Genomic DNA, 21,302 nt, shown 5'->3' with positions numbered 1-21,302 from the left:
ATATAATTCCTAAAAACTGTATAGCTTTCATTTTTAGGGAACATAAAAGAAAAACAAAAAACTTCTATTTCTATTCCTGGCTAGTTAATTCTATTGGGGAAAGTAACTGATTAAAAAAATTTATATTTTTAGTCAGTTCACCAAATTTCCTTTATACCTTTGTACTTTAGTCCCCAGTCATGTTGAACACTTCTAATTCCTCACACCAAGCATCAATGGCTTTGCTTTTCCTGGAAGGTCCTTCCCTACATTACTCACTTATCCATACCGTACATGAGTACTGGCACAGCCCTGTTCCACCCGGGAAGCCTTCCCCTGATACACACGGTGACATCTTTTGAGATACTCTATCAGTGAGATCTTGAAAATGAAGTTAAAAATTAAGCGGCAAAACCAAACCTAGGCTTTCTGAGAAAGTGGGGCCATAGCTGGTGCAGTCTGACTGCCACGTGGCTCATTATTTACCCTTGTGAAACCCTGCAAAAGTATTTGAAAGGGAAGAAGGAATGGAAAGCTCCCTCCTTTTTCAAATTAGCCTTATAGTCTAGGGCTTAAAATACTGGTTTAATGGTGAAGGTAAGTGCTTTTCTTCTTTGTGGGTAGGAGGATAATTACTAACTTTTCAGAGGTACATTAAGGGAAGGGAACAGTTTTAGGAGAAGTCAGAGAAAAAACATTAACAGCAACGTAAGGATCACCATCTGGTAATATTTCCTAATTCCAAAATGAAGAGACTTTCTAAAAAAGATAACTGATTCAATCAAGACCCTAGGGCAAGGCTTGAGAAGCCACTGGTACCAATGGACGCCATGGACAATGGTCATTTCTCCACGGACTCTGTGAGTATTAACTGTGATGCTGTGGTTAGTTTGACTGGGTTTGGCTGTGGAATGAAATACTGATCAGAACTGATAAGATTTCCGTTCAGGGCTGTGGCTAATGAGTCTTTTCAGACTTCTACATTAATTTGAAATAGTCTCTTAGGAAAAGGAAAATATGACCGGGTGCAGTGGCTCATGCCTGTAATCCCAGCACTTTGGGAGGCTAAGGCAGGCAGATCACTTGAGGTCAGGAGTTTGAGACCAGCCTGGGCATCATGGAGAAACTTGTCTCCACTAAAACTACAAAAATTAGCTGGGCATAGTGGCACACGTCTGTAGTCCCAGCTACTCAGGAGGCTGAGGCAGAAGAATCACTTGAATCCAGGAGGCAGAGATTGTAGTAGTCAAGATCATGCCACCGCACTCCAGATTGGGCAACAGAATAAGATTCTGTCTCAAAAAAATTAATAATAATAATAAAAAGAAAAGGATAACATGACCAAAGTTATGAATAAGACTGAAGGCAAGAAAACTGTATGCTTGGAGAGATTGCCTAGCTTGTTGCCCTCATTGTATAGCTAAGAAAAGGTACCCAGAGACATCGTGGTCATCATCAGTTAGTGCTATGATGGTAAGCCAGAGGGAAAAAGACTCAGTGATGGTGCCATCTCTCAACCTATCCAGAGAAAATCCTGATTAAAAGCACAGTTAGACTCAGATTGGCCTGGAAGACACAGCTCAGGAGGGAAGGTGCAGGCACGGGAGTCCCCTTACAGGCAGGGCTTCAATTACACCTTAGTTTTGGCATAACTCTGCCTTCTAGAATTGCCCACCATTGGTTCTTGGTACACTTTTTCTTTTTTCCTGATTAAATTCATAAATGAATTGATAGCATGACATAAATGTTACACTGGAACAACCAATTTCATTTCAGAACCACCAATTTCTCAGAAAGATAGGCAGATGATGAGAAGCACCTCTGTTTTTCTAACACTGAAGGTATTGCTTCTTCCTGTGTTTTCTGATGAACCCCTCCCTACTCATCTTGTGGATTCCAGGCCAGAAGAATCCACTTTTAAAAAGAAGCATTTAAAACCAATTTAACAACCAATTGAAGGCACTTTTATAGAAATATATTTCATTTGCTATAGGCCTGTACTTACGGATCTGAGAGGGCCAGACTGCCAATATTGTGACTGTTCATTATTATTGCTGTTGCTAGTATCTAGAATATTATACAACACATAATATTTTGGGATTTATGAGGCATGTCTCATACCTTTGTTTTCACTCCAAACAGCCCAGGGAAGAGCATTATCCCAATTCTTTCTATGAAACAGTGAAAACCCTTAGAGTTTATGAAACTTCACCCGGCTTACTCAATTTGGGAATGGCAGAGCAGAATTCAGTCCTTGAATACCCTCTCAACTGCAGGTTCATGCTCTTTGATCTAGGCGTAACATGTACTCTGAGTAAACAAGGACTCTCGGCTAACAGAGATGATGCAAGACAGGCTTGATATTAGGGAATCTAAGAGCAATCTAAGAACCATTATAATAAAATCATGAGTTCTAGACTCAAAAAAAGGAAAAAAACTATTTTTTCACTTATGCATATACCATAATATTTCCATTATTGATTTTATCTCAAATTCAACTTGTATTGTGTCAAGTAATTTTTTTAAAAAATAACATTTTCCTTTAACTTAATTTCAATTCATTTTTCTGCATCTACTTACAACTTTGGCACTAGAATTCATAATTTTTTTTTCTAGAGCTGTAGCTTTTTTAAAGGGAAGGGTTCCGACATTGTTACATGTTCTCAATTGTTCGCAATTAGTCTAATAAATATTCCACTGTCTCTAAGTATGTATCAACCATGCCAATGTCCAGGCTGCATCATTTTATTAGCTTCTGTGCTTATTTTGGAAAAATATTTCTCATTATTAGGAAGGACCTCAGCTTAGAATGGTTTGGTATATTACCCTGATTTCTGCATTTGTCTCATGCAAAAGAAAATAGGAAATTAAGAACTGAAATTAGCTATTGAGACAAAATCAAATAGCATTTGAAACCATAAAAGCTAAGTAGGGCTTTTCATCGTATCTCATTAGGCAGCAACAGAGAATGAGAAGGAAAACTGGAGTGATGGGTTTGTGATACAATTCCACTAACACAAAGAGCGAGAAAAAGTAGTTTTTTTGTGTGTATGTTTAATATTCAAAGCTCAACTTAAAAGTATTTTTCATCATCAAATTTCCTTCTGGAATAAATGATTAAAACTTAATTTAAAATGTACACATTCTCCTTTATAATGCCTCAAAAGGGAGCTACCCTATTGTGTTTTAAGCTTGTGCTTAAATATTACAAAAATAAAGGGGAAGCTGTATTAATAAGTAGAAAAAGCAGCAGTCTGGGCATTAGGGGACCTGGTGCGGGCTCTGTGAATCATATGGTTTCAGGCAACTTTTCAAATTTTCTGCACCCTTTTTTTTTTTTTTAAATAAACAGCTGGGCCAGAGGATCTCTGAGTGTCTTTCGGCTTTCAGTGATTGCAAGATTGGAGAAGTTGGTGGGAAAGCTTTAGGTGGAGTGTGAGTACTTGCAGCTACAGGTACAGTTAAAGAGTTTACTTTCAGGCAAGCCAACAGGATCTTGCATAACAAGTGAAATCAAATAGAAAATGGTCCAAACTCTGAGTTTGGCCACGGATGGCTTCAGCTAGGATCTGAGTGTAGAGCAGTGAGCTGAACTCCTGATATCCAGATGTTAGCAAGTCTTGAAGGCCTTCTAAGGCAGAGCAACAACTAGTATCTTTCTTGGTGCTGACCTGATCTTAATAGCAATTGGGCCTCCATTTGGATCCATTGTACAAAAAAGAAAAAACAAAAAACAAACTCAAACACCCAAAATTCAAAATTTTAGACGGAGAGGCATTATTCTCAGAGATAGAGATATTTGGAAAGCAGAAAACTATACTTACATGCTGATGAAGCCCAATTATTGTTCTTTTAAATACATTTAGCTACTTCTGAAGATAAAATGAGTATCTACTAATTATTTTTAAAATCATTTGGTAAATAAATATAGAAAATCATAAAGAATAAAGTGACCTTACTGTTTTGTAACCCAGAAATAGCCACCACTGGCACTTGTGTGAATCTGTTTCTATTCCTTTATGTGCATGTGCACAACATGTCCTGCTTTGTACACTAGAGTACTAGCGTTTTTCTAATGTAATTCAATATTGTTAAAAACATTTTTAAGTAGCTTCCATCACAGTAATCTATCAAATTGACTTGCCAGACTCTCATTATTAGGTTAATTTATCTCTAATATGCAGTCATAAGTAATACTACAAAGGATATTTTTGGACAAAATTTTCCATCTATATCTTTCCTTATAACCTTTCATCCTAAGGTCACAGATTATGAATATCTTTAAAAGTACAGACAAGTCTTTTAAATTTTGTGTGCAAAAGAAGTGCAAAGCCTTCAAGATGAAATACAGGTTTGATACATGTGGTTTTTTGTTTGTTTGTTTGTTGAGACTGAGTCCTGCTCTGTCACCCAGGCTGGAGTGCAGTGGCATAATCTCGGCTCATTGCAACCTCTGACTCTTGGGTTCAAGCAATTCTCCTGTCTCAGCTTCCCTAGTAGCTGGGACTACAGGCACATGCCACCACGCCTACCTAATTTTTGTATTTTTAGTAGAGACAGGGTTTCACCATGTTGGCCAGGCTGGTCTTGAACACCTGACCTCACGTGATCCACCTGACTCAGTTTCCTAAAGTTTTGGGATTACAGGTGTGAGCCACTGCGCCCGGCCGATACATGTGTTTTTAAAGTCATAGATGCTTTGGAAGTCTTGAAGGATTTTTTAAAAATTAAAATAGAAAGTCATAGAAGCTTCAATTTAGGAATGAATGCAAAACTGGTTATATTCCTAGGATATGGATTGTTCCTAGAAAAAACAAATGTATGTATCCCCAAAGATAGTTTGATTAGGGTACATATATTAAATTAAGCATGTCCACATTTAGAGCCATGAATTCTCTTTGCCTGTCACAATAGCTGGATAGATTCACAATTGTAGTAAGAAGTCCTTGTCCATTGTCATTTTCTAGGTGACATAGACTTTGTCAGTCCAATCAAGTGTCCACATTGTGTGCAGCAAACATGATAAAAAAAAATTTAAACCTTTAAATGTAATAGTTATTAGTATTATGCAATGTCATCCTTCATGTTCAAAGGCACATGGAACATTGTTCTGGTGGCACAGAGGGGAGAGAATCACCATCAGAATGAAAGGAAAGACTGCTCTGGAACCTTCCTCCTTAGCTCTTGAGCTTAGTTTAACTGTCCTGTCTTATGATCTGCTACAAGCAATACTACTCCACACTTTTGCATGCTTCTCTGTGGTTTGATAAAGTACATGCAATTTTTTATTTAATTCTTCCAGCTCCACTCAGAAAGGGGCCTTATCTTTATTGAACAGAGGAGGAAATGAATGATTAGAGGATTTAGACTAGCTGTAAGTCACACAGCTGGGACTTATAGCCAGATTTCCTTTTAACAATCCTATAACCAAAAGCATAGCAGTGGTGTACTAAAATGTAAGTTACAGAGCTGTATTGGGTCAAAACTTTTACTGATGCTAAAAGGAGGCAACATAAACAAGGGGGAATTATTTGTGTGTCATTTCTTGGATTATGCTCTTTCCATAGATAAAAGACTGTTGTGGTGAAAGAGATTCAGGGCACAGGGAAACTCCACCACAAAGTGTGGTACCATTTCCCAGAGAAGCTAAATGGACGGGAAGCCTGCCACCAGGAGAGGTAAAGCCACTGTTCTTGTTTGCAGGCTATGTTAATAAGCCAAAGCTTATTCCGACACATTTACACATCCCTGCATCACATTGCCTTTTTGTAAAGATACTCCCAGTATAACATCGGAGCCAGCTCCAGCCCCTGATCCTGTTACCTGTTGCTTTTTCCTTAGGGAGCCCCACAAAGTCATCTATTAGAAATTAAGCCAAATAATAAATCCTGGGATCTAAGAAATGGAATAAGTTTGGGGAGTTTTTTTTTTTTTTTTTTTTTCCTTTTTGAGACAGAGTCTCACTCTGTCCCCCAGGCAGGAGTGCTGTGGCTCTATCTCAGCTCACTGCAACCTCTGCCTCCTGGGTTCAAGAGATTCTCCTGCTTCAGCCTCTCTAGTAGCCGAGACTACAGGCACGTGCCACCACATCCGGCTAATTTTTTGTCCGTTTTTAGTAGAGACAGAGTTTCACAGTGTTAGGATGGTCTCATCTCCTGACCTTATGATCCACCCACTTTGGCCTCCCAAAGTGTTGGGATTACAGGCACCAGCCACCGTGCCCCACCTGGAAAGTCATTTTAAACCAACCTATGTATGAATCCCTTCCATAATATTCTTGCCAAGTGGCTGGCTCTTTCTCCCGAGCTTGGAAACCTCCAGTAATATGGAAATAATTATTTTACAGACCACCAATCTTATCTGTGAGCTTGCTTGCCCATTACAAATTATTTCTTCCAGCATAATTTTATCTGTGTCTTCACAGGTTTTCTCTTTCCTTCTCTTTAGTGTTCATTCTTTAAATAAGCAGAAAAAATCCAAACTATCATGCACATGAAAACCCTTTCAATATTGGTCTATTGTTGTTCTACTTTGTGGAGACGCTTTTAAAGAAAAATTTTGTCCTTGCAATATGTTGAATATCTTCCAGTACTACATCACCTATAAGTTTTGTAAAAATGGTTTTACATATTACTATTATTATTGAGACAGTCTTGTTCTGTCACCCAGGCTGGAGTGTAGTGACATGGTCTTGGCTCACTGCAACCTCTGGCTCACTGCAACCTCTGCCTCCCAGGTTGACATGATTCTCCTGCCTTAGCCTCCCGAGTAGCTAGGATTACAGGTGTATATCACCATGCCTGGCTAATGTGTGTACTTTTAGTAGAGAAGGGGTTTCACCACTTTGGCCAGGCGGCCTTGAACTCCTGACCTCAAGTGATCCACTGGCCTTAGCCTCCCAAAGTGCTGGGACTACAGGTGTGAGCCACTGCACCCCACCTAATTTTTTTAATTGAACATATGTGAAGGCAGGGCTTAGTGACACATAGCAAAAACATTTCCAAGCGGACATTATGCTAAGGAATTAATGGAAGTGCTCACTTAAAGTACTATCTCTCATATGTATTAAAAGAGAATCCCTGTGTGTGCAATATCTTAATTCAAAGGCAGCTCGTTGTGTATAAACTCTCAAGCTTTGTGATAAACAAATGTGCATAATAGACGGGACTATTGACCTACAGCCCAGATAATTTTACTGATTCTGAGAGACTTTTGTGATTGGCTCTGCCACTGTCATCCCCATTCACTTCATTTTGGAGCAATATGACATAAATGCCTTACATTTAGGTTTTCTCATCACCTGCTTCCTACCCCCCTGAAAGATGACCGTATTTGCTTTACTTGATTATAAGGTCCCATATTCACTGTCTTGAAGCCAACCAAATAATTTGATAGGGGGTTCGTAGCACTGGCTATTTTGGTAAAATGAGACAATGAGACTTCACGATGTCATCCAAAGTTCTATCAGATCTAGCTGTGGGAGAAATGAAAAGAAGGGGCCTCAGTCAGGATGTTTATAACATACTTCTGTGTTGTTCTCTAGGTCCAGATTTCTGTTCATTACGCTATGGGCTGGCTCTTATCATGCACTTCTCAAACTTCACCATGATAACCCAGCGTGTGAGTCTGAGCATTGCAATCATTGCCATGGTGAACTCCACTCAGCAGCATGGTCTATCTAATACCTCCACTGAGGGGCCTTTTGCAGACGCCTTCAATAACTCCAGCATATCCATCAAGGAATTTGATACAAAGGTAAGTGTGCTGGAGAATAGGGCTCTTTGTTAAGAGGAAAAAACTCAAGGAAAAAACTCAGTTTGAAAGGAAGGCATAGATCTTGATTCTGTGATATACAGAAGTGTAAATTGCCAATGACAAACTAAAACTGATTGGAATTATTTTTCTCTGAGACATTGCTACCTCTATAACAAAAATAAGATTTCATTGAGAGTATCATAAGATGGGGAACCTGTAGGGGAAAAATGTGAAAAGTTTTAAAATGGAATAGATTATGTGATATCTTTGATGAAAAGCTAGGTATTACCTAGGCACATTCTTATAGGTTACTCAATTCTATTCAGGTCTCTGCCCATTTTATTGTTTTTGAGCAATTTTATAACCCTGTAAATTCTATATAACAAATAGAAATGCAAACGATTCTTGTCCATAGCTTTGCAAATAAATTTTGCCAAGAGAAAAATCAGTTAAGACTTTTTGCTACTCACTGTCCAGTTGAATCAGTCAATTTTGCTGTTTTATTTATTTATTTTTTGAGACAGTCTTGCTTTTTCATTCAGGCAGGAGTACACTGGCATAATCTTGGCTCACTGCAGCCTCCAACTCCCAGGTTCAAACAATTTTCCTATCAGCCTCCAGAGTAGCTGGGACTACAGGCGCAGGCCACCATAGCTGGCTAATTTTTGTATTTTTAGTAGAGACAGGGTTTCACCAGAATGGTCTCAAACTCCTGACCTCAGGTGATCTGCCCACCTCAGCCTCTCAAAGTGTTGGGATAACAGGCATGAGCCACCGCGCCAGGCCATGCTGTATATTCAAAATCTATTTCAGCATTGCTTCCTGCTTGTGTTACGTGTGGTTCTTTGAATTTTCCTTTGAAGCAGTTATAACATCTTACTTAATCCTTCCATTAGTCAATGAGTTAAATAAAATCTTTGTCATATGCTTATTTTACATTTATATGAGAACCAGGATTATACCCAATTAAAAAAATTATCCTTTAAATTATCTTTTACTGTACATTTTCAATGTCATCCCTATAATTCATGATTAATGATTTTATTACATTGGACCCAGCTTATTTACCATGTGTACATAAATTTATTGCCTTCAGTTTTTCCTCCATTATCCCATCTACACATTCACACTGAGCAGATTCACTCTTCGGGAATCTAGGACACCTTCAAGTTGCCAAACATGCTGTGTTTGCTGAACTTGCTGTGTTCCTCCAGAACTTGGTCCTACTTCTCAGCACACTCAAACCTGCTATCAATGACTCAGGGGAAGTTTTGCTCTGAGCAAGCCAGAGTCTCTGTTAGTTTCTCCCAAATGCTGCAAGTTCACTTTTGCTATTTATTCCGATGAGATAAAATTTTCTTTTTTGCCTTTCTGCAAATCATAGTCATTTTTCAACAGATAGTTGAAGTATTGCTTCCTTTGTGGGACCTTCCCAAATTATTATTTTCTCCTCTCAAAGTTCCTGTTTTATTTATGTTTATCCTCAAATCTTAGAAATCTTAATTCTCACATGAATCATATACCTTATATTATTTAGTTTAAGTGGGTAAAATATTTTATATTTTATATTCTTTGGCTCTCTAGAGCATGATGCCAGATAATTAGGTGGGTTATTGCATGATGCCTAAAATCTATTTATTTTTAGGTATTTAGGTAATATAATTTATATAATCATTTAGGCATTTAGGGTAGTTATTTTAAAATAATTCAATTATTTATTGAGTTATATCAGAAGAATGTGATCTTATTCACTTGTAATATATGTTTTAGGAAGTCAGTTCAGCCAAGGGAGACCATAATTCCCAAACTTGATTTTTATTTTTAATTAGGGACTAATTTTGGTAAGAGTTCAGTAAAGTTTTGTGTGTGTTTTTTAAATTCTTTAATATGAGAGTCAACTTGTTACCCAACGTTTACTAGAAGCAAAATAGTTGGAGGAAGCACCCTCACAGATGAAATATCTCTCAATGTTTTCTTCCATTTACTTCTTCTATTATTCATCTATATAATCATTTTCTTTACTTCTTTTCTTCATTTCTTCTGTTTTTCTAAGACAAATTAGGGGTATAACTGGTTGTTTGGAAAGGTAGGTAGAATAGAGAAAAACTAAAATAGATATTTTATAGCAGGGTCTCACCAACCTCAAGCTACTCTGACTATTAAGTGGATTTTCATAATAGGACTTCTTGACAAAGTGTTTTCCTATTTTTATCCCCAGGCCACTGTGTATCAATGGAGCCCAGAAACTCAGGGTATCATCTTTAGCTCCATCAACTATGGGATAATACTGACTCTGATCCCAAGTGGATATTTAGCAGGGATATTTGGAGCAAAACAAATGCTTGGTGCTGGTTTGCTGATCTCTTCCCTTCTCACCCTCTTTACACCACTGGCTGCTGACTTTGGAGTGATTTTGGTCATCGTGGTTCGGACAGTCCAGGGCATGGCCCAGGTATCCAGATACTTTCTCATTCTGAGTGGGATCCAGATTCCTGAATTCTACAAAATATCAGAGGTCTTAATGATTTTCATTTCAGGGAATGGCATGGACAGGTCAGTTTACAATTTGGGCCAAGTGGGCTCCTCCACTTGAACGAAGCAAACTCACCACCATTGCGGGATCAGGTAAGTGTGCACATATGAGTCACAGCGTTGTAATCTGTTCCATCCTACTGTGTCTTATCTTCTATGAATCAAATGGTTTGGGGGAGAGGGAGAAAAAGCACTACTGAAAAATTCAACAATAGGAGACAGTTGCATAACAAATATGAAAGATGCATCTATACAGTAAAGACATTGAGGCTTAGAAGTAGAAAAAACCATTGTGAGCTAGGTTTCAGCCAGAAAAGCCTTAGTAGTCAGAAAAGCCTTGTAGAAGAAAGTTTAAACCATTCAGAATTACATAAATGGAAAAAGATCAAGTAAACGATATATACACCATCTTAGCAACAATGTTGAAGTGAGAATTAAGGCTACCACAGCTCAAAGTGGTAAGGAGAGAAATCAGGCTGGAATAGTTTGAAGTGTCTGCATTATTCTAAGCTCTTTACTATTCTATTGGGAACTAATTCTCCCAATAACCCTCTCATGTAACTACAATTTTTTTTTCTTTGAGACGGAGTCTAGCTTTTGTAGCCCAGGCTGGAGTGCAGTGGCACCATCTCGGCTCACTGCAACTTCCGCTTCCCTAGTTTAAGCTATTCTCCTGCCTCATCCTCCTGAGTAGCTGGGATTACAGGCACCCGCCACCACACACAGCTAATTTTTGAACTTTTAGTAGAGATGAGGTTTCACCATGTTGGCCAGGCTGGTCTCGAACTCCTGACCTCTGGTGATCCACCCATTTCAGCCTCCCAAAATTCTGGGATTACCGACATGAGCCACCACACCCAGCGTAAGTATCATTTTAAACTCTTATTTTGCAGAGTGGGGAGTTAAAGAAGGTGGAGATTAAGTAAATTGTCCAAATACAAATAGCCAGCAAGTGGTAGGTCTGAGATTTAAGCCCATGCAGATTTTAGCCCCAGAGCAGACACTCTCAATCACTATGCTAGACTGCCTCTCGATGGTACATGATCCTCCTAAGGCCTCTACAGCTTTATCATTGCTGTTCTCCTCAGCCTGTAGTGCTGAGAGTATATACTCAGAAGAGCAGAACTAAGATTACATCAAGCTTCTCACTCTTAGGTCCACTACACAGCTGCATCCTGTAGACGTTTACCTTAAGCAACCCTCCTACTTTCTTGCCTCCTTCCATCATAGTTGTGACCACCTCCTCTATTTGCAAATACAATCTGCTGATCTCTCTCTTCTAGCTTGGTTTCTTTCAAACTTCTTCCCACCAAAACCAAGTTATCTTTCTAAAGTAAAGATGGGGCATTTTTACTCACCATGCTTCCTTCATGTTTACAGAGTAAAGACCAACTCTTTAGTGAATGGGTACAAAAGTGCTCAGCCATCTGGCCCCAACATTGTTCCACTTGATTCCCCTGTGCAACCATGGCTCTAGTGGCACCAGACATTGGCTGCTCCCCACATAGATCTGCACTGCACTTCCCTCTGGCTCTGCTCCCACTGGTTGATATGCCTGGAAAATTCTTTGACTCTGTTCCTTGTGCCAAAATTCCACTAATCCTATTGCTTAGATCATGTAAAAACTTCCTGAATCTTATAATTATTATCAATTTATCCTCAGATATGCTTCCACGCATATTGTAGTTTTATTATCACATTTATATTTTACATATTTTTTTTTTCAAATTGCAGGTTGGGACCCATTAGTGAGTCATGAAACCCATTGAGCAGGTTAAAATCATTACTTTAAAAAATGAATAGACTAGAATAGAAATTGTTGGAGGGCATTGCACATGATAAAGTTAAATATTGATTCATGAAACCATTGTTTAAGGCATATGCATGTGGTTGTATGTACAAGTGTTTATGTATATTGGTGTGTGTGTTATTTTACCCTGTAAAATGCATTTCTTACTATGGGTCTCTGTGAATTACGTTTCTTGTTGTTTTTTTAATGTAGACTCCAAAGCCTACATGGCATTTCACTAGTGGCAATCAATTTTATTCACATTTTTCTCTCCAATTGGACCAGAAGCTCTTTGAGGGTAGAGACTGTATCTTATGGATTTTTATAAGTCTTTAATTTCCTGCCCCCAGCCTCATATTAGATCATGCAACAATGCAACTGTAATCACAAAAAAATACTAATGGGCTCTGATAGCAGAGAGTTGCTGTGACAAACTGAGGGATTTAGATCACATTGGTGTTGAGGAGCCATTGAAGAATCAGGGGGCATGTTACTATAATTTATTAATTGTAATTATATAATATTACTTAATTGGGGAAAATCTGTGAGAAGAAATAAATATTCTCATTGCCCAATAATTCTAAGTCTGCCACCTCACTGTTGGGACAATGTTTAGGGAGGCCATGATGTCTCAGCCTTTGTTATTTTTATAAGTGTTTTTTTCTCTCTTCCCTTTAGGGTCAGCATTTGGATCCTTCATCATCCTCTGTGTGGGGGGACTAATCTCACAGGTCTTGGGCTGGCCTTTTATCTTCTACATCTTTGGTGAGTCACTTTCTCTTAAATCCTAACACGTCCATTTCCTGAGCATCCATTTTGGCACCTACATCACCCACATTCTTCCTATAGGAAAGAAAATGTCCTTTATCAAATGGAAGATGATAAAAAATGTCAACAGTTGCTATCATTTTTAATGTAGTCACACAACTTGATTAACAGCTTTCTGGTAGTTCTGGAAAGCCACATGCACAGGGTAGAGGAGCTGACTATTCACATGGCACTGACTTGTGATGCAGTCTTGTCCTTCCATATCGAGCATCTTCTGCAGAATCTCTACCACCACATCTGCAGTGCCTGGTCTAGTCACTATGTGCAGTTCAGATGCCAAAGATAGTGAAGTACATCTTCAATGTGTCTTCATATTTCATTATAATTATTATTTCTGCCCAAGATGCCATTAACCTGTTCTTTACCAAGTGAATCTTGCAAAGTTCAATTCAAGTGTCCCCATGGGCCCTTCCAGGGCTTACTCTACCAGATTCAGGCATTTTCTCCTCTATAATCTTTACTGATATTTCCTCTCTAGGTTATGTTGGTGTGAAATTATTTATTTCTCCTTTTCTTTCCACTGGACTGTGAAATGCTTGAAGCAAGAAATCCATTCTATAATGTTTTCATCACTTGGGTGTCATCACAGTGCCTGATTTTTAGCTTTAAAGTAAAAGAATCAATGAATCTAGTAATTAGAGGGAATTTAAAGAAAATTAGTCCTCAGAACCTTTTAACATAGAATATTCTTTAAATAACAAATTCCAGCAATGAGACAATATTCTACAGTTGACTTTGTTGTTATATCCAAATGGTGTCATTAAATACAGTCCTGGCTGGAATGGCTTTCTCATTAATGATGCTAATTATTTTGGTTTATACATGTTAACCAGGTATTTTACAGAAATATTTGTTTTGGGAATCCATAATGGATGTATGGCTTGAATACAAATAACACTGTCTCTGTAAGTGTATTGGAAACTTTTCCCTGTCACATGATTACCTGGAAGGTTGTTTCATGTATGTATGACTGCAGTCCTGACTATTCAGGTCTTCCAAAACAAGACAACTATGTGTACATTAAGAAGTTGCTGCTTTGGCCAGGTGCAGTGCCTCATACCTATAATCCCAGCCAGGGGATTTTGGGAGGTCAAGGCGGGCACATCACCTGAGGTCAGGAGTTCGAGACCAGCCTAACAAACATGGAGAAACCCTGTCTCTACTAAAAATATAAAATTAGCCGGGCATGCTGGCACATACCTGTAATCTCGGTTACTCGGGAGGCTGAGGCAGAATTGCTAACCTGGGGGGCAGAGGTTGCAGTGAGCCGAGATGGTGCCATTGCACTCCAGCCTGGGCAATAAGAGTGAAACTCCATCTCAAAAAAAAAAAAAAAAAGCTGCTGCTTAAAATACAAAACACTATAATCATTGGAGGCTTTAAAGTGATTAATCAGCTATGCAATGCCATGTTCATGCTATCTCCAAAAAGCTCTGACATTGACAAATGGTGACTTTCTCTTTGAGAGGTAGTATCTAAAAAGCTTTAACAGGTTTGCAGGATTGAAAGAAAGAATGGGAACATTCAGGTTCTATGGTAGAATAAGCATTAATTGATTAGTGTGTAGAAGGGAGAGGCATGCCACTCTCTTCCCCCAGTAAACAAATCTACCTAAAAACTAATTTTATCCCTTTTTCCCAGGTAGCACTGGCTGTATATGCTGTCTCCTATGGTTCACAGTGATTTATGATGACCCCCTGCAGCACCCGTGCATAAGTGTAAGGGAAAAGGAGCACATCATGTCCTCACTGCCTCAGCAGGTACAGTGCACGCCTTGAACCTGTGGCCCATGCAGAGATCTCTAGGGCAGAATGTGGATCTCCTCCGAGACACCCTCTAGGCTGTTCTAATATTCATGTTGATTAGATATTTCTTTTCAGCCCAGTTCTCCTAGACGAGCTGTCCCCATAAAGGCAATGGTCACATGCCTACCACTTTGGGCCATTTTCACGGGTTTTTTCAGCCATTTCTGGTTATGCACCATCATCCTAACATACCTACCAACATACATCAGTACTCTGCTCCACGTTAACATCAGAGATGTGAGTTTACTTCCTATACTTTTATGAAAATGATAATGGTAATAAGGAGAAACAGTTCTGTGTTACGTATTACATTCCGGTTTTACATATAACCGTTAATTTAACCTTCACAATGACCTTGAGAGAGGCATTGTTATGATTCCCTTTTCACAGATGTGGAAACAGCACATTCTGAGGTGAGAAAACTTGCCTGGGGTTGAACAATACTACGGGGTAGAGCTGCTGCAGCATCTGCATTCTTAACCACTATGCTGTACTGCCACACCAGCTGATTCCAAAGCTTCTTTTAGAAATTAATATTGCTTTTCTCTGGAGCCCAGAGTGATGCAGCTGCTGGCCCTCTTATCTGAGACAGTGTTCTTATAGTGTGAAAAAGGATGCCAATTTCTCCCCCAAACAACCCAGAATACCATGGGGGTAGGTTAATGGCTGGTCTGTATAACCAATAAATTTTGGTGCTAACATGTCTCCATAACTACTCTGTATAACTTTCCTTTCTTCAGAGTGGAGTTCTGTCCTCCCTGCCTTTTATTGCTGCTGCAAGCTGTACAATTCTAGGAGGTCAGTTGGCAGATTTCCTTTTGTCCAGAAATCTTCTCAGATTGATCACCGTGCGAAAGCTCTTTTCATCTCTAGGTAAAGATAGGCGTGTGGGCTCATTTAACCAATCCTTTTTTGGCACATGGTCTCAGAGGGTTTCCTGACAACATATCCTCATTGCCCAGGGCTCCTCCTTCCATCAGTTTGTGCTGTGGCCCTGCCCTTTGTGGCCTCCAGTTACGTGATAACCATTATTTTGCTGATACTTATTCCTGGGACCAGTAACCTATGTGACTCAGGGTTTATCATCAACACCTTAGATATCGCTCCCAGGTAAGAGCTCTACCTGTTTTTTCCCCTCCTTCAGACCCCTCCAGCGGTGTTAGACCTCAGTTGTCACCATGAAACTCTTTCATATTACTGACATGCACTAATGGCGGAATGACAAATAACTACAAAAGTCTGTGTGTGGCCATTTTTAGAACAACAAATGTGACATTTTTAGGACAACAATTTCCAATCTTGCCCAGTAATCATTTCTGTAAAAAGCTTCCCAAGCTTCCCTAACAGAGATTGAACTGTGTATGCTGGGAAAAGGCCCACACACATGTGATTTGGAAAAGTTTCCATGGTGTTAACCATCTTAGCTACCACATATATATACAGTCACCATAAGCCAGCTCTGTGCCAAAGACTTGCCATATATCAACACATCTAATCCTCACAGTTATATTAGGTAGATCCTATTATTATTCCCATTTTATAAGGGAGAAGGCTGAGGCACAGGGTGGTGTAATGATGGTTATGGTTATATAAAGGCAGAGCCAGGGTTTGGACCCAGGGAGTTTAGCTTTGGAGTCTGTGTCCTGTCCATTGCACAAACTGCCTTCTACACTGAGCAGCCAGGGTGAAGAAATTCAGTTCCCAGAGAGACTGCATTGTTCCCTAATTACTGACTCAAGATTGATAATTTCAGGGTTGGCAAACAGACATTGCCCTGAATGTCTTTAGGTAAATGAAACACTGCATTAAGCAAAATGGCTTTGCCATTAGAGCTGAACTGCGTTAAAGTTGAGTTGCTGCAGAAGCTGTAGGTGGCTTTCTATATAAAATCATTTATAAAAATCATCTTCCCACAGATATGCAAGTTTCCTCATGGGAATCTCAAGGGGATTTGGGCTCATCGCAGGAATTGTCTCTTCCACTGCCACTGGATTCCTCATCAGTCAGGTTTGGACCAGTTTATTGAGCATCTTCAAGTGGCATGTATTGTTCTAGGTGTTGGAGATATACACTGTGCTCTCAAGGTCTGGATGGCAACACAATTACTCCATTTACATGAGCCTCTAAATTGGACTCTGGTAGGTCATATTTCCCAAGGGAGGAAAAGTATAAGCTAATTTTCTCAAAATGAATAGATGTTAGATTGTTTAAAATGAGCTGTTCCAGTGTAGAAGACAGCATGTATGACTTCCTAGAGGTACACGAGCATGAAGCTGTTCTTAGTTATGACCAGAATGAATGATGCATGTCAAGGAATAGCAAGAGATGAAGACAGAGGGGCAGAAGATCATGAAGAATATGTTCAGACTAATTCCAATTTTTAAAAAATCACAAAAGAGAAACAAAGTATTCTGAGGCCAGTTTAAAAACAAGTTAAGGGCCAGCTTTAGCTCAGCGGTTACTTCGACAATGCTTTCTATGGTGGAAAAAAAAAAGTTAAATGGCTGAAAAGAGATTGGCTGGGAGACATTGCAAGGAGGCTTGCTCAGTGTTTGGAAATGCAGAGACAGACCCAGGTGGGGATGGAAGGACTGACAAGAACCAACTTACAGAGAGAAGCTTGGTTTTTAATACATTTCTATGTGATCAAGTTGCCAGGTTAATATTTGACTAAACTGCTAGGAATCCACTGTGACTATAATGCTGGAAATGGCTCACTAGGGCTTTCTGAGGAGGGTCACACAGAGACCAACTAGAACTCATGTTGAATTGAGATGGGTTGTAGTGACAGATGTCAACAGCCAAAACTGAGACAAAACAGAGAAGACACAAACATGATGCCATTTTAGGCATAATTTTAAATGAGTAGTATTATATGTTGAAATCCAAATTTTCAGAAAAACGTTAGTGTAGCTTATTTTTGTTTAAAGAAATAACCATCCCAACTCAAAACCCAACGTGCCTTTTGGTCATTTTGTTTCCCATAGTTTCATAAACTTTCTTAAGTAGCTACTGCACACTGTTCCCTATATTCCTTGTGATCAACATTGCAATATACAACTTGGAGGACTTCTAGAACTAGTGTAGAAGAAACTTGTGAGATTGATCATTATTCCGTGTTTTTTACATCTAGGATTTTGAGTCTGGTTGGAGGAATGTCTTTTTCCTGTCTGCTGCAGTCAACATGTTTGGCCTGGTCTTTTACCTCACGTTGGGACAAACAGAAATTCAGGACTGGGCCAAAGAGAGGCCCTCACCCACCTCTGAGGACATAAAGTTATTTCAAATTTAAATATAGTATTGAGCATGAACTTTTTTAACATTTTTATCTTCACATTCTTGACCATAGACTCAGCAGTTGTGAACTCTGGCTGTGTGTTAGTCTTCCCTGGGGAGCCTTTATAAGATTCTGATGCCTGGGACCCACTTTAGAGATTCTGAATGAATTGGTCTGGGGTAGAATCCAAATACCACTAATTTTTAGATACTCTTCAGAGGTTTCTAACATGCACCCAGGATTGACAACAGCTGGACAAACTTGAAAAGTCAATACATGTGGCCTTTGGATTTTCCTCATTGGAAAGTACTAAATGAATAAAAATTTGCGTGAAAATGATCACTGATAAATATCTTCATGGAGGGGGTTGTTATTGGATACGGAGAAATCTGCTGGGAATTGTAGCCACATGTTGCAGATCTCGGTACTGATCAGAATTGTAAAGCTATTATCCCCAGAATTAACATTTTTTTTAATACATTGTAAAACGTGGATATTTATTTATGTGGTTAAATTCTATGAAAACTTACATGCTAAAATAAAATAGACCATTTTAAAATTATTTAGATTAGGATTATTTCCATCAGGTTAAACAGATATTTATCCTAGACCAATTGCAAGAGATTAATGACCAGAAAATGATCAAGAAAAGATTAAATAAATGAGGTTAACTTAGAAATCAAAGATAGAGAAAACAGAATTGAAAAGCTTGTATTGTGCAAAGAATGAATGTGAAGGAAGGAAATGTAGACACTTCCAGAAGGGATAACAGTATAGTTTAGAACATATAATGAAAATTGGAGGGAAATGACAGAGGCCCTTTCAAGTGAAATGACAACATATATGGGGAGAAAAATACTGAAGATATAACAAGATGAGAAAAGGTACAGAAATGTATTACATGCAAGAGAAGTTCCTTCTGAAGGTAGAAAAAGATCATTTGACCTTCTGCATGTTTTCCTTACTTTCCCAAGATACTCAGAGAGGCAACACCAACTCTAACAGGAATTCATTTGATTTTTAACACTTAAAACACATCCTTTAGGTTGTCTACACACATAGAGCTAATTCTGGTTTTGCCACATGTCCAGAGAAGAAATTCCCACCATATTTTAAATCCTATTAAAAAATCTGCTAATTCAGCAGATGAAGAGAATCTTCTAATGCAAATCAACAGGTATTTTTGAGCAGGTGTTTTCAGAAAAACAGAGTATCACGCCCTGAGAGTGATACTAAGATGAGAACATTGATTTTGGCTTCATGGTATTGACAACATAGAGAGGAAGGCAGGTTTGCAGAAAACCAAAAGAAGAAGAAGAAAAAAGAAAGACATAGTATAATAGGTAGTCAAATTATGTACAGAAAAAAGAGAAAAAAAGACCATAAAAGGGTGGAGGGCAGAGAACCCAACTAAAAAATGGGTCAACGACTTGAACAGTGACTTCATAAAAGAGAAAATGTAAGTGTCCCCTTAACATATAAAAAGATGTTAACTTCTTTAGTCATTACAGAAATGAAAAAAACTACAATGAAATACCACTATAGACTTAACATAATGGATAAAATGAAAGGGGATGGAAAACAGAAAATGTTGCCAAGGGTGCAAAGCAACTGGAACTTTCATACACTACAAATATGAACTTTGGAAAGCTGCTCAGCAATATCTCTTAAAGTTAAATGTACAATTCCAATGACTCAGACATTTTATTTAGAAATGCACGTATACATCCATAAAACATGTACAACCATGTTCATAGGAGCACTATCTGTAATAACTCAAACAGGAAGTTGTCTGTTAATAGAAGAATGAGTAAACAAAGCATGGTCTATTTATATAGCAATGAGAATTAACAGACCCTAATAGGTGATAGATGAATGGGTCTTATAAACACAATATTGAGTGAAGGAAGACAAAAAGTACAGTCTTTTAAAGGTTTATAAAATATGTTTTAAAAACAGCTACAACCAATCTATCCTGTTAAAAATCAGTGAGTGATTCCCCTTGGGCAGAGATGGGAGTCATGGTTGGATGGATGGTACTTAAGAAGAGCTCCTGGGGTACTAGAAATATTTTCTTTCAGGTTGGAGGTGGTGACTCACACCTGTAATCCTAGCACTTTGGGAGGCCGAGGTGGGTGGATCACCTGAGGTCAGGAGTTCAAGACCAGCCTGGCCATCATGGTGAAACCCCATCTTATTAAAAAAAAAGATGAAGAAATATTTTCTTTCTTGACTTGGATGTGTGTTTACTTTGTGAATATTGTACATTTATGATTTGTATGCTTTTATTTATGTAGAAAATAAAACAAAAAGCAAAATCAAAGTATCATCCATTTGAGAGCTTCTCTTTTTGACTTAGTTTTGACCAATGGAGCAGTTGGGATGGGATCTTGGTCCTCTGCTTTCATGTTCTTCTTGGTCGTCTTCCTTCTCTTCTTTCGTTAGACCTTCCAGCATCAGAGTAGGAAGGAAGACAGTGAGACAATCGATGCTGTCAGTTTTTGGATCAAACTGGAAGTTCCCAAACAGCAAAATAAATGAGCTCAGACTTAGAAGAAATTATTACTGTAAAAGCATCAGTTGCTTCCAATTGCATCAGTTGTCCCGGGCGGTAAGAACAACAATGGCTTAGCATGCCTGGGTTTTTCCAGCAGCTTCTCTGATTGATTCCTGGCAGATAACCTCCCTGTGTCATACTTTCAGGGTATCTCTCCCCATTTGATAGTTTGAGGAAGAGTTACCATTCACATTTTTAATGGCTTCAGAATAGATGCAATTGTACACTGTAGGAAACATTTCTAACTCATCTGCCCTCCCCATCCGTAAAGGATTGTTTCTAACATTAATGGTCATGAAAATTAATTCACTTTTCTGAAATAGCTTATTGTCATATCTAATAAGATGATCTACTTTTTTCTTTAACTGTTAAATATGAATTATATAAATGTATTTCTTAATATTGAGCTTTTACTTGAATATTCTTTTGATGTACAGCAGAATTTGATTCACTAATAGTTTAGGACTTTGGCTGATGTACTGATGTATGAGATTGGCTCTGTATGCATGCATGTGTTTTGTGTTATCTTTTTTATGTCGGGGTATAGGGCTCATACTGACTTCAAAAACAAGAAAGGGAAACTTTTTTTATTCCCCATTACTCTGAAAAGGATTGACTAGAATGGAATTTTTATAATTGCGATTGTTATTTGAAAGCATTGGTTTGTAAAAATCATGTAGGCTGAAAGCCGTTTTGAGGAGACTTCTTCTATAACTTTCTCAATTTCCTTCAGTTATCGGTATTTTAAAGGGTTTTATATTTTCTTTGATCAGTTTTGAC

General features: G+C 38.5%; 2 protein-coding genes across 9 annotated transcripts in view; one reads left to right on the top strand and one right to left on the bottom strand.

The window, feature by feature from the left end:
- TRIM38 (tripartite motif containing 38) overlaps positions 1 to 21,302 on the bottom strand; it is a 74,443-nt gene that overhangs the window by 40,422 nt on the left and 12,719 nt on the right. The gene's annotated exons all lie outside the window — the stretch shown is intronic.
- SLC17A2 (solute carrier family 17 member 2) lies at positions 433 to 20,294 on the top strand. Of its 8 annotated transcripts, none has more exons than XM_021667628.2 (13): positions 433 to 576; positions 3,332 to 3,434; positions 5,547 to 5,657; positions 7,523 to 7,734; positions 9,953 to 10,186; positions 10,272 to 10,359; positions 12,734 to 12,820; positions 14,525 to 14,643; positions 14,764 to 14,925; positions 15,429 to 15,561; positions 15,651 to 15,798; positions 16,605 to 16,695; positions 17,822 to 20,294. In XM_021667628.2, exons 3-13 carry the CDS (start codon positions 5,630 to 5,632, stop codon positions 17,978 to 17,980), a joined length of 1,461 nt encoding a protein of 486 aa, XP_021523303.1. In that variant the 5' UTR covers positions 433 to 576; positions 3,332 to 3,434; positions 5,547 to 5,629; the 3' UTR covers positions 17,981 to 20,294. The 8 variants fall into 8 exon arrangements, with proteins under 8 accessions (XP_021523303.1, XP_021523302.1, XP_012313970.1 ...); XM_021667627.2 differs by lacking the exon at positions 3,332 to 3,434 and adding an exon at positions 766 to 839; XM_012458547.2 differs by having other exon boundaries at positions 433 to 839.

Source organism: Aotus nancymaae, unplaced genomic scaffold (genome assembly GCF_030222135.1).
Source record: "Aotus nancymaae isolate 86718 unplaced genomic scaffold, 86718_ANA_hifiasm-v0.15.2.pri h1tg000051l, whole genome shotgun sequence".
Taxonomy (NCBI): Eukaryota; Metazoa; Chordata; class Mammalia; order Primates; family Aotidae; genus Aotus; species Aotus nancymaae.
Note: the sequence above shows the minus strand (reverse complement) of the source record. Positions and strands in the feature narration are given on the sequence as shown.